Source organism: Falco peregrinus, chromosome 7 (assembly GCF_023634155.1).
Source record: "Falco peregrinus isolate bFalPer1 chromosome 7, bFalPer1.pri, whole genome shotgun sequence".
NCBI classification, from domain to species: Eukaryota; Metazoa; Chordata; class Aves; order Falconiformes; family Falconidae; genus Falco; species Falco peregrinus.
The window spans coordinates 84,802,156-84,815,662 of NC_073727.1; the positions used below are offsets into that span (position 1 = coordinate 84,802,156).

At 40.3% G+C, this 13,507-nt stretch overlaps 1 protein-coding gene across 3 annotated transcripts in view; it reads left to right on the forward strand.

Moving 5' to 3' along the window:
• LOC101916182 (cytochrome b5 reductase 4) overlaps window positions 1-5,144 on the forward strand; it is a 44,609-nt gene extending 39,465 nt beyond the window's left edge. For all 3 annotated transcript variants that reach the window (XM_055810445.1, XM_055810443.1, XM_055810444.1), the window contains 3 exons: window positions 2,004-2,090; window positions 3,450-3,614; window positions 4,524-5,144. In XM_055810445.1, coding sequence (XP_055666420.1) covers window positions 2,004-2,090; window positions 3,450-3,614; window positions 4,524-4,578 — 307 coding nt within the window. In that variant the 3' untranslated portion in view covers window positions 4,579-5,144. The remainder of the gene's footprint in view (window positions 1-2,003; window positions 2,091-3,449; window positions 3,615-4,523) is intronic.
• Window positions 5,145-13,507: the final 8,363 nt, after the last annotated feature.

Below are 13,507 nucleotides of genomic sequence, written 5' to 3' on the forward strand. Positions count from 1 at the left end.
TGAAGTGCTACTAAACTGCAGAAGGGGAAAAGGTTATGTCCTGGTTTCGGCTGGGATAGAGTTGATTTTCTTTTTAGTAGCTGGTGCAGTGCTGGGTTTTGGATTTAGTGTGAGACCAGTGCTGACAGCACACAGATGGTTTTAGTTGTTGCAGGGTCATGTTTATACTAAGTCAAGGGTTTTTCAGCTTCTCAGGTCCTGCCAGAGGGAGGGCTGGAGGGGCACAAGAAACTGAGAGGGGACACAGCCAGGACAGCTGTGCTGGCCAGAAGTAGCCAGAGGGATATTCCATACCATAGAAAGTCATGCTCGGTATATAAACTGGGGGGAGCTGGCCAGGGCCTGCAGATCACTGCTGGAGGACTGGCTGGGCATCGGTCAGTGGGTGGCGAGCAGTTGTATTTTGCATCACTTGTTTTTCCTCCCTTCCCTTTGGATTTTATTCCTTTCGCCTTCTCCCTCCTTTTCATTATAATTTATATTATTGTTATGGTTTGGGGGTTTTATCCTCCTATTTTATTTTAATTATTAAATTGTCCTTATCTCAATGCTCAAGTTATACATTCCTTTCTGATTTTCTTCCCCGTCCCTTGGGGGGGGAGGGATTGAGCAAGTGAGCAGCTGTGTGGTACTTAGTTTCTGGTTGACCATGACAGATCAGAAGTCAGAAAAAATGTGGTATCTTCAGACTGGGAGAATATAGCCTTTTAAATTGCAGTTGAAGAACAGGTGGAGATCACAAACTCCCTGCAGAAACCCTAGCGTATCTGAGAAGCATGCGTGAAAGGTGGCTCTCTGCAGGGTACAGAGGAGGTGGAGGTGGGAATTAATCGTTTGAGCAGCGTCATATAAACTGTGTGTAGCACCTTGGAAGCAGAGTCAGCCATGTGTAAAAGGGACGCTGGGCCGTGGAGTGCCATGTTACGGAACTGGAATTGCAGGGCTGTGTGGCGTACAGGACCAGCAGGCTTAGCTGACGGGTACCCATCCGGCTCTGCACGTGCTTCTGTGCGCGGTATCCCAGTGCTCCGGCTCCCTGCAAGCAGGGCACTGAGCTTACTGCTTCTGGCACCGCAGCAACCACAGCTCTCTCCGCTCGGAGCTGTGCTTGAGTAGAAAAGACCCAACCGTCACTTAAGGCCCTGTGGGGTGTAGTTCAGGAACCGCTTGCATTTAACAGCACATCATCTGCCTTATATCACCTGTCCCCAGGATATTAGTCTGTCGTTAGTTATAAAGGAGAAGTTAGGTTTGTGCGACTTCATCAAATGGTAAATTCTGTTTTCTAAAGTCGGTCTTTTTGTGTTTTACCTCTACTGTAGCGTAAAAATCTGAAGAGATAATAGCACTGACCGTAATGACAGAGCATTTATTTTTTTATGTTAACTATCTGGCAAATATAATGCTTGCAAATAGTAGCTTTCCAGGTAGATTTTCTAAACCAACAAGTAAAGTAGGAATAAGATAACCTGGTACAGAGCTGTAGTTTGCTCTTCAAGATACGAGGTAATTTTATCTTACTTCTATGTGTTTAGATTCCATCTTTATGAAATTAATATTGACATAACCTTCCTGAAATTCTAGTTTCACCTATATTAAACAAGTGTACTGAGTCTATATATCAGCTATTAATTGTAGTGCTCAAACAATATTGAGAAACCACTAGATAAAACTTGGCAAGCTATATTGTAATTTCAGTCATGTCTTAGTAACTTCAAGAGACTTTATTTTTTCTTAGGACAGCAGTTCCTGAGCTAGGGCTTACAGCCACAGACAGGGTTATGACATTTAGGAGAGAGGTCACAAATCCAACTGAATTTCAGGTACAGCAAGAAAGAAACTATACTGGGTTAGTGGCAAAAAGATTTGAGGATTGCAGAGTTGTAAAAAAAACCCAAGCAAAAAATGTGAAATGTTTCTGTATAATGCAGTAAGTTCTGGTTCTTTAATATTTTTTTCAAATAAAGAAACAATCTGCAGTTAATTTTTTATTCTTTTTTAAGGACAGTGAAGCTGATCTTCTTCAACAAAACAGAAGATGATATACTTTGGAGAAACCAACTAGAGCAATTAGCTCTTAAAGATGAAAGGTATTCAAAAGTCTTGTAGAGAACAGCTCGTACCATCCCAGTGTATAGGAGAACAAGGCTTGGGGCTTAGACAGATCCTGATTCTGGAAACTCTTAGCTAAGAATTTAATGAGACTTAGGGAGTGGAAGGAGATGTGCTTTTATTGGTCGCAGCTGCATAGCAGCAGGCTATGCCGTTTGTTCTGTAGGTCCCATAGGAAGCCCACGATTTGATTTGACAGCGTTTAATAGGAGTTTATTGGAGACAGTATGTTAGATGAGATGATCTTTAAGACTGTCTGAGAAGCTTTCTGGAAGTAAAGAAAATTAGCCTTAGTAATAGAAAGTACAGATATGCAAAGAGAAGCAAAGAAGTGATAGAGAAAGGATAGTGTACCCTGGAAGCAACGTTCTGAATTTAAGTCTTGAAAAGTCTCTTTGGTGTTACTTAGTTGAGAAAATACTTAATCAGAAATTCGAAGTTTAAATTAAGCCTGTTACTTTCATTTTTACTTACGGTCTAATTGTTGCATTGTTTTCCTCAATTACAATATTGCAGGTTAAAATGTGCAAGTGCACATGTAATGTCAGCTTTGTTTAGCAGGCTGTAGTTCAGTCAGGAGACACAGGAATATCAGGTTGCCTTTTAATTTTATTACCCTTGCTTTTATCACTAAAGAAATTGTCACTGCCTAGGTTTTACACAATAGAAGTACATTTTGTTTATGCTTACCTAATTCTTAGTTGAAATTGTGTGAACAAATTAATTTCACTTGTTCCTTCACAATATTGAAGTGAAAAATCAATATTATTTGATTACCTGGTGATGTCTGGCACATTCAAAGCTTGATAGTCTAGACATTGTGTAAACTTACAATAAAAACCTTTTGTCCCTTTCAAGAGGAGCTTCAGATACACAAGAGTGTTTGTTTTTTATTCAGTAACTACTCTGTTAATGGGTTTTTTAAAGCCAGTTACAGTATTTTCTCATTAAAGAAGTTGCACTGACATTCTTGCAGGTTTGGCTAAGCATTCTTATTTTACTACTTACGTATTGAGCTACACCAACATTTGTATGAGTGAATAACAGAACAGTAAAATCTGTGCTTTAGTATCTTCATTGGTACCAGATGTTTTTCTTTGTAAGGTGAAATATACAGCTAAAATTAAGATTGTAAGATTGGGTTAAATAATCAAATACACAATACTGGAGGTGATTTGATTGACTTGGTAGGAACAATTAAATGTCTGTGACATCTGCTATTGTGCAGTGGGAGCTGAACAGAACAGGAAAGTAATCCTAGGATTTGGTCACTAGCATTTAGTGTAGCAGATTTCTGATCAGAGGCAATATTTATGAAATATTCTTCTGCTTACCAGGTTTGAGGTTCAATTCATTCTTTCACAACCAACAAAGGACTGGGTGGGTAAACAGGGGAAGATTTCTCCGTCTCTTCTCTCTGAGTTTGTGAAAAGAAACAGAAAGGACTCCAAAGTGCTTATCTGCATCTGTGGTCCAACACCTTTTACAGAACAAGGAGTAGAGTGAGTATTTTAAATCATGAACTAGAGAACAAGGAATTTTAAAGTTTGATCATATAACCAGCTACAGTGTTTCTGACTTGGTAGTCTTTCAAAAACAACTTTACATTTTCTGCCTTGCAAGAAAACTTTTAAATAATAATACAAAAACCCAAACAAACAAACAACCCCCCCCCCCCAACAATTGAAGAGTATATTTAGTGTGTAGCTAAGTATCAGCAATATGTAAAATTCATGTGTTCCAGTAAGTTGTCCAAAACTTTCCAAGACTGTCTCTTTAACAATGACTTTTTTTCTCCAAGATTGTAAATGCTGCTTTTAATTTGATGTTCATAGATAAGGTTCTTTAATAGGAAATAAGTTTTCTATGTTGATGTTAGCTTGACAAATCAAGTTGTAAAATTCAAAGCCGTTCTTCCATCATAAGTGTATATCTTGATTTTATTTTTTTAATTAGTGCATTCATTTATTTTTGTCTGTACCTAATACTTTCCTTATTTTATATGCCATATATTTAAAGATAAAAGGCCCTCTCACTTCCTTTTGCCCAGCTTCAAAATATTGAACCAATATAGATGACACTTGCATTTCTGCAGCCCTGCTGAAGTCAGGTGCATGGATCTAATGGAGGATGGAATTGGCCAATAATTATGCTACCTTTTGAGAAATCTGAGACAATTCAAATGATATCTGTATTTATTTTTACAAATCTTTTCAATATCCTAAAAGATCATGTAGTACATATGAGCTCCTAGGCATGAATTGTTTTCTGAATGTATTTGCAAAGGTAAACTTTGCTGTGCATGTCTGAATAAAAACAAGATAGTGGTGCTGAAGTGATGCCTCAGCTGTGTCTGTGGTGGATTTGGGGTTCTGAATAATAATATTACTGACTTGATTTCTGACTTTCAGATACCTGAAGGATCTCGGATACTCTCAAGAAGAGATACACGCTTTTACTGCATAAACCCATATGAGGATATCAGTGTTTGTATATTTCAATCTTATTTATTTACCTTCATGAATTTAAATAAGTGAGAAGCAATTTTGTAAGACTTGAAATTTCACTCTTGGTACCAAACTGTTTCTTGGAAGAAATGTATCTTTGAAAAAATTTTATACTGTGTTTTATCTTCTTTTTGTAAATATTTTTACTAATACTTAAGTTATCCAGGGTATTAATTTATTGCAGAAGCAAGCAAAAATGTAGAGTATACATCATGTAAGATGCTTGGTGGTGTTGGTTCATGAGAGTTCTTAAATTTATGACAAGCACTGATTTAGGTTTTGACTTGAAAACGCTTATTGTTTCTTACTGTAAGAAGTCTTAAGAGCAATACTGTCTGAAATTAAATATTGCACTGTAACTCAGGTAACTGGTCATTAAAAAAATGTTCTTTTTCATCTGATATTTCTTTCTGACTTACTAGTGATCCAGATACATTTTTGGCTTTGTAAACAAAAAACAAAAGTACCTTTGGTAAAATACAAAATTTTATTCAAATAAAAATAATAATAAATAATTTTACATTACTTTATGCATTTTTGTAAATTATTTGTATTTTCGGTTGATAATGTCACACAGAAAGGTTTGCACAAGCTTAGGGCACTAGCTGGGAATTCAGAACAGAGGCACAGAGTCTTGGTCTCCCACAAAACTGTGGCCTCACTGATACCAGGCACCCCTTGTTACAAGACCTTCTGAGGTAAAAACCTTGCAGCTTACGGCCTGCAGATACCAGGGTGAGGACCATAGAAGCACCTAAAACTATTTGATAGGTTGTGGTAGTATTAATGAGGTTATTTGAATCAGATTCTTTTTTTTTTTTTTTACTCCTTTATTAAAAGTATGTTATCATGAGGCAGTGATTTGTTGTCTAATAGTAGCTTGGAGAAAAAACCAAAGCCTTCTGTGTGTTGTCAGTAATATGTGTAGGCATTGTCTCATATGACAACTAGTGCTTTTTATAGCCTCGTGTTGTGTTGAATGGGTGTTTCTTCATCCGAAGCAGCCGGGCTTGCAGTTGTGGCATTAATACTTAAGCATTCATGAAACATATTTTAATAATACAATTTTAAAAGGTTAAATGCTATCTGACAGGGACTGGCTATGCTAAACTGAGCTGTCATCTCTTCAGTGCCCTCTCATTTATTTGACTTGAAGTTAGAAAAGGATCTGGTTGTCAGTCATTGCCCATAGGTCACAAGTTATTTCAGAAAAGACTGTGATGGTGTCATCACTTTGTCATCTAGAAGGATCTAAATGTTTTCAGTTATAATTTTGCAGTGATTTATTTGTGGAGATTTGTACGAAAAAGCTCTGAACAGGTTTGTCTTCTGTAAGCAGAAGCATCAGTGCTATGCTGGAAAAACAAAACAGTCACTGAATTTTATTATTTTTTCCGTCACAAACACAAGATTACTGTGGTGACTTGAAAGGCATTTTGGTGTTAATGACAAACTTTCATCTTCCATAGGATGCTGAGGAATTCCTCTTTTTCCCATCAACCAGGATCTGATGGGATGATCTCCTGTGTATGAGAACTTCATTAATTGCCTCCATCTCAGGCTTTTTGGTTTTAACAGGTTACTTTGCCAGTATTCCGGCCATTGTGCTTTGATTGTCCTTATCTGCCTTTAATGAGAGGGACAAAAGAAACTGTTTTGGGTAAGTAGCTTTTCTGACAGTACGTCAGTGATTTTACCCTTTGCCTTAGGTAGGCCACATTTGTCAAGAGATGATGAAAGCTTAGTGTGGTCCAGGTGGTGATCGTGGGTGTGGAACTACTTCAGAGTAGCTCTAGAAGCTTGTGGAGTCTGCAGTTAATACACAACCCCTTTGTCTTCTGAAAGTTTGTTTCCAGTCTGGTGTACTGTTGGTATCTGCTGTTCACAGTTGCAGCTTGAAGGAAGTTGCGCTCTTGGAGACTTTAGCACTGTCATCCTGAAGTAAGGAAGACCCTGACACGATCAGTTATGTTTAGTATCGTAAGGCATATGGATCCTAAATACATTAAATATCATAGAATCATTTAGGTTGGAAAAGACCTTTCGGATTGTCAAGTCCAACCGTTAACCCAGGACTGCCAAGTCCACCACTAAACCATGGCCCTAAGCACCACATCTACGTGTTTTTTAAATATCTGTAGGAATGGAGATTCTACCACCTCCCTGGGCAGCCTGTTCCAATGCTTGATAACCCTCTCAGTGAAGAAATTTTTCCTAATATCCAATCTAAACTTCCCCAGTGTAACTTGAGGCTGTTTCCTCTTGTCCCATGACTTGTTACCGGGGAGAAGAGACCCACCCCCACCTGCCTACAACCTCCTTTCAGGCAGCTGTAGAGAGCGATAAGGTCTCCCCTCAGCCTCCTTCCCTCCAGGCTAAACACCCCCAGTTCCCTCAGCTGCTGCTCATCAGACTTGTGCTCCAGCCCCTTCCCCAGCTCCGCTGCCCTGCTCTGGACACGCTCCAGCACCTCAGTGTCTGTCTGGCAGTGAGGGGCCCAAACCTGAACCCAGGGTTCGAGGGGCGGCCTCACCAGTGCCCAGTGCAGGGGGACAGTCACTGCCCTGGTCCTGCTGGCCACACTGATGCTGTCGGCCCCCTCGGCCACCTGGGCACACTGCTGGCTCATGTTCAGCCGGCTGTTGACCAGCACCCCCAGGTCCTTTCCCCCAGGCAGTTCCCAGCCACCCTTCCCCAGGCCTGTGGCGCTGCCTGGGGCTGGTGTGACCCAAGGGCAGGACCCAGCACTGAGCCTTGTTGGAGCTCATACAGCTGGCCTCGGCCTGTCTGTCCAGCCTGTCCAGAGCCCCCTGCAGAGCCTTCCTGCCCTCCAGCAGATCAACACTCCCCTTCAACTTGGCATCATCTGCAAACTCACTGAGGGTGCACTCGATCCCCTCATCCAGATCATGAATAAAGACATTGAACAGGACTGGCCCCAGTGCTGAGCCCTGGGCAACACCGCTTGTGACCAGCTGCCACCTGGATATAACTCCATTCACCACCACTCTTTGGCCTTGGTTATCCAGTCAGCTTAACCCATCTCTGGAGATGCAACATGTTAATTTCCTGAAAAATGGGGGTTTTTTTGCCGTGTACTCGTACAACTTCCAGTTCTTTAACATTGGTTCAGTGACTTGCGTTGTTGAAATCGAATGGGCTTTCCCATAAGCTTTCAGTTTGTAAAATTACTTTTACAGTACGTTTGTGCTCAGCAAAATGATAGAATGCCTGTGAAGCTGGCCTGCAGATTCAGTTACTGGATGGGACGAGGAGAGGGAATAGGTCTCATGTGCTGTGCAGGAACTGACTGGGGAAAAGCTACATTTTCCTAGGAAATAGGATGAAAAGTAGAAAATTACATCAGAAGAATATTCCCCTATTACCTGATTAATGTCAGATAAACAGTCTCTTGAATTGATGCTCTGTGCCATCTCTGGTTGGTAGTTCATCGAGAAACAAGCTCTTTTTAGTTTTCTGAAAGGAAATGCGAAACATTTACCAAAAGGCACTGGCTTAATTACTGCGTTGTCAGGTTATCAAAGGAACTTTTATGGAAAATCATTTGTGAGGGAAAAAGGAACATCTGCAGTCTCCCACTCTTTGTTTGGAATGTATGCTTGCTAAGAGACTATTCATAAAATATTTGTTTGTCCACACATGAGAAACATGAAAACTACAATAGTTAATACAGTTTTTATATTGCATTTTGTTGTTGAAGACATACAGATTGAAATCCCAATTATACATTGTAATCCATTAGTAAGACTGCTTTATAGCTAGCTGCTGCATGCTGCTGATAGTGAAAAGGGATGAGAAATTGTCACATTATTTGCCAGTTGTGTTTTTTAAAACTCAGTTCCGTGGGTTTTGTTGCCTTTAGTAAATGTGAGGAAAAGAATTGCTTATAGGAAAACCCAGCTTGCAAATGTATCAGTTCTAGCTCTGGAATTTATGTATTCAAAGACTGATTAAAACAAGGTCAGAGGAGAGAGGAGCCAGCGTGAAGTGGCGTAGTTGATCATTTCTCTGCTGCTGATCGAGGAGATATTTGTTCATTAAGAGAGAACTGTTTATAGAAAAGCATCCTTAATAAAACCACACAGCAAATATAAAAAATTTGAAGAATGCATTCAGTAGGTCTTCACTAACCAAACACCCTCCCCCCCCCACCCCCACCCCCACCCCACCCCCCCCCCCGCGCCAAATTCAAATGTTTTGTTTACACAGTGTTGTTTATTCCCCTGCATCAGTCATTCCAACTCTTCTGAGGGGATTCATTGCATAGTACAGTGGGAAAATTTGCTATGTTGTCTCCTCCCATGCATTTGGTTTTTTGGAGTTAAATTGATTTTTGGGAGAAGCCACAGAAGCATCCATGTAGTTGTATCTTTTATCATACTAATCCTTAGTTGCTTTTGTACCGAAATTCCTGCATTAAAAAACTGTGCAACACCCACCTTATTTTAAAAGACAGTCATAAACTTTATGCATTAGTGACCTCATAACGTCAGTGGCTCTTGCTACATGGAGTTGAAATAAACACTTTCTTCTTCTCCATCACAAGAAGGTATATTATCAATATTTTGGAAATAAATCTTCTGCCTTTTACATCAGACTGCTGCATCCTGATTTTTCGGTTTTAAGAACCAACCAACCAAAACCAAATTAAAACATAACCCCACCACACAGATCTGTGGAAGTTATACCCATGAAATCTGCACATTAAATCACAATTTGAATGGGAATTTTCAGAAACAAACTGGGTTTTATTAACTCACTATCTCATAAAATGCTGTTGTAGAAGACTGATGTATTTCCTCTCGCCATCCTTCTCTTGCAGAGAGGTTTGTAATGTGGCTCTTTGAGCTGCATGGTTTAGAGAAAGGAGAATACTCCCTGAATGTTTCGATTCCACCTGCAGTCTTGATTGATCTGACCTTGGCAAGGATGATATCCCTACAATGATTCCTTCTAGACCACTTCAGGAGGACCTCTTTAAGCATGGCATGCTACATTTCCAATTGGGAAAATACCTATTTAAGCATCTTTTTGCAACTGAAATCAGATCCCATCCAAATGTGTAGTTGAGAGCAGTCATAACTTGACATCTGTGGTGGGGTCAAGTGGAGGGATACTCATTCCCAAGTTCCGAAGTGGACTTTCTGGTGAGATGAGCAGAGTTGCTTTTTTCCCCCGAGATAGGCTCTCAATACTTCAGGCACTGTGAGGACTTTTAAGCTGTAATTTAGGATGAATTGTCATACTTCTAAAAGCCTCTGATTTCCTTTGAAGTTTTGAATAGATCTGTTATTACTAATAACTTCCTTTGCATGAGTAGCTTAGCAGCAAACGGCCACTGGACATTATTTCAACTTTCTAATCAAGATACATTATTTGTTACAAGTAGCTGAAGTGAAACTTTAATTTTTATTTATATTGCTCTAATACTTCAAAGACTTGTTGCAGATTATAAATTTCATAATAAATTCCTAAAGCAATGGACATAAAAATCAAGGCTAATATATATTAACAAGGGAAAATGAGTTTTTGAAGGCAGTGATGCTCTCGGTCTGCCTGTTTGCATTAGGTAGCATCATGGCCTTATCTGGCTGGTAAAATGGAGCTGCTGACAGTCTGGTTTTCCCTTGTAATTGACCTTTGTTGATGGTGATGTGATCAAACAGGCACATTCCTGCAACTGTTCTGCGTTCCTGTGGGAGCTGGTGTTTATAAGGTGTATTGCAAAGCAGCTTCTGTGACTTATAAAATATGCCAGAGAAATGAAGTACTTCAGATGAATGCTTCCAGCACAGTTCTTGAATAGGATTCTGTGGAAACTTTGGCTGGAAGGGCCTGCTGGAGAGAGGTGGTACAGTATCTGCTCTCAGGAGCTTTCCAGACCTGACTGGATGCAGCCCTGAGCAGCCTGGTCTGGACTAGAGACTTCTTGAGGTTGCTTCATACCCAAATTATCCTTGGTTTCTATGAATATGTCCGCAAACTTACTTTTTCTTGGTGTCAATTCCTGTTAATCCATCGTTTAGTTTCATGCAGATTCTGTTGTAGAAGAGCATTAACCCACCCATCACATACTCAAGACCACATACCTCCTCTGTTTATCATAATTTTTCATGTCTATTCACTTAACCTGTTGTTTTGCAGTAAGGATGACAACAGCAGTAGCTGATTTTTTCCTTGAAGCATACAGCTGTTGGCATGTTGTACCCATATGTGTGTTTTTGTAAATAAATAATAAGCAGCTTTGCCTATAGTATTGGATTACTGGACAAAAGTTGTAAATTTGTATACGTGAGTATCCAGCAGTTTTTTCCATACCATCCCTTTACTTGTGGTAGGATAACTAGTTTACTTAGGAAAAATTATATTCATTAAACAGGAAGAATTCTTATGATTTAGAGTTGTAGGGATATTCAGTGGCTGTCTCTGTTTTGTTTACTCTTTTTTAATACCTGCAAATCAGATTAAGACTATGTATCATGTTTAATTAGTTTAGAGGTAGAAATGTTAATAGAAGGTAGAGAAGTATTCTTTAGGGAAATTTTTTAAAAACAAGAATTCACAATTCACATCATTTTGTCTTTGCTGAAAGTAATAGAATGTAGGTACTGTTTATTCTGATGAGAGGTTTTTACGAAAGGAAATCCTAATAGACCGGAACTGGGTGATTATAGAGATTACAGGTGAAAGCTTGCAATGTGTTAGTTTATATGAAATATACTCATCTATTACAAAGAAAGGGGGGGAAGCCTTATCAGTGAAGTCACTGGTCTCAGCTGAACAGTTTTCCTTTGGTAAAACAGTGAAGGGTAAATCGTGTGCACCTTTAATGCGTAGGTGAAAGCAAAGACAACCATTAGTGGGGACCCACGGCAATGAGCCGCCGCTGGGAACGGCTGCCTGGGTTTACCCATGTGGCTGCGGGTTGGGTGCCGGGGAAAGGGGTGGTGCTGTCCCCCACAGCCTCTCCTGCAAGCTGTGGACAACTCTGCTCAGTGAAGGACCTTCGGGAGGTCATGTAGCTCCTTCAACTATTGCTTTGTCATCTGTTTCTTCTTCTAGGTAAGTTCGCTACCACCTTGAGTTGATTCAGCTCACCCAGAGGAGTGAGATGAGTATCAAGGCTGATGCAAGGGGAAGGGTGAAGTATGTAGCTGGGGTTGCTCAGATACTCGTAGGCAGCGTTTGCTGAAAAAGAAAACGTAATGTAGCGCAAACTTGGCTCCCAGTGGGGAGTCAGGTTTCCCAACCAGGACAGCCAGCTGCTGACTGGATGGTGATGAGTTTCTGTTGCAGTGGGCTTTGCCGCAGCGTTGTCAGCTGGGCCAGGGGAGGCTTGCAGGACCAGTTCTGCTCTGTTCTTGTAACGAACTCAGTTCCTGCATGAACGCTCCAGAACGTGCACAATGTATTGCTATTGATTGTCAGCAGCACAGACAAAGCATCTCTTAAATGTCTTAACTATGCAGAAAAGACAGTCCTTGGTCTTATGTTACTGTTTCTGTAGGAACAACTTCTATTAACTAATTAGAAACATTTTACCTACGCACAAGTTGATCGGTTCTGTAGCAGGGACCACCCCTGATGTTAATCGACATGTTTATGCACACAAACTGGATGAGATGCAGTGGGAGCTTTTGGGGGGAATTCCAAGAACTGTCCCAAATTCCCATCCACTGACCTCCTGTAACAACAAGTAAGTTAATTTCAACTGTTCAATTACAAGAGGTTCAAGTGCACTGATACTCTGCTACACCACAGCTGTAATTAAATCGTGAATTTAATTTTCATGCTTAGAACTGGTGTGCTGTAGCTCTTGCCACCCCCTGGTCAGGCAGAACCTGTCCTCTTGGCAGCAGCCGATTTTTAGGCAAGGTGGTCCCATCACCAAGCTCATCTGAGGCTTTCCCAGCACTAGGATCCATGGTCAGTCTGATCAAGTTCATCATGAGCCCAGGAAGGTTTGATTCCAAAGAGTTAAAGGCAGAAAAACTAGCAGCAGGCAAGCAAATGCAATGCATGTTCTGCTTTTTACTTGTGCTCTGATCGATGGCACTTGTGTGTGTGTGTGTGTGTGTGTGTGTGTACATGTTCTGCAGTTAGATGAATATCACCATGTGTGTTACCAAGAGCTGGTTCAGCTGAGCTGGGTGTGTGATTCAGGGTGCCCAGTGCCATTTGAGATGTTCAGTGGCAAGCCAGACCTACGTACAGGGTCTTTTTTTTTCTCTCTTTTCCCTCAGTTTATGCCTGTCATGCCTACGCGCATGAAGCCCAGTTTGCTGCCTAAATCTCCTGTCTCATTACTTGGGTCTTTGATCACTAGTGATGTAAAGTAATATTATCTGATTGGAATTGAAGCAGAGTTTTTTCCTAACATAGCTGTAGTCTGGATGTATCCTTTGGAGTCTTTCTGTGACAGTACTTACAAAGTGTTGTGAGATCAGGTTTAGGCTTGCTTGCTTGCTTTTTTTTTTTTTTTTTATATTTTTGTAAAAATCAATGCAGGTTTTACTGTACATATATTTAAAAAAAAAAATATACACTACTGAAAGATTAACAGTTTTATGACTTTCCTGATCTTACTTTAAATGGTCTTATTAACATAAGTCTTTTCACATAATCATTAGCAAGAATAATCTTGTTTCATTTTATTTTTTTCTACAGGTACATAAATCTACTCTGAACAGGAGCTGTGTGATTTTCCTAGGCTAGCAGCATAAATATGGAGAAATTTTTACTGAAAAAAACCCCAGACTCTCAATAGCCCAGCCCCACATTGCAGCTTCTTGAGCAGATATTGTAAATATTAAAGTTGCCAGTCGCTGGGGCGGGGCGGGGGGGAAGCAGTCAATGTTTTTATAGAG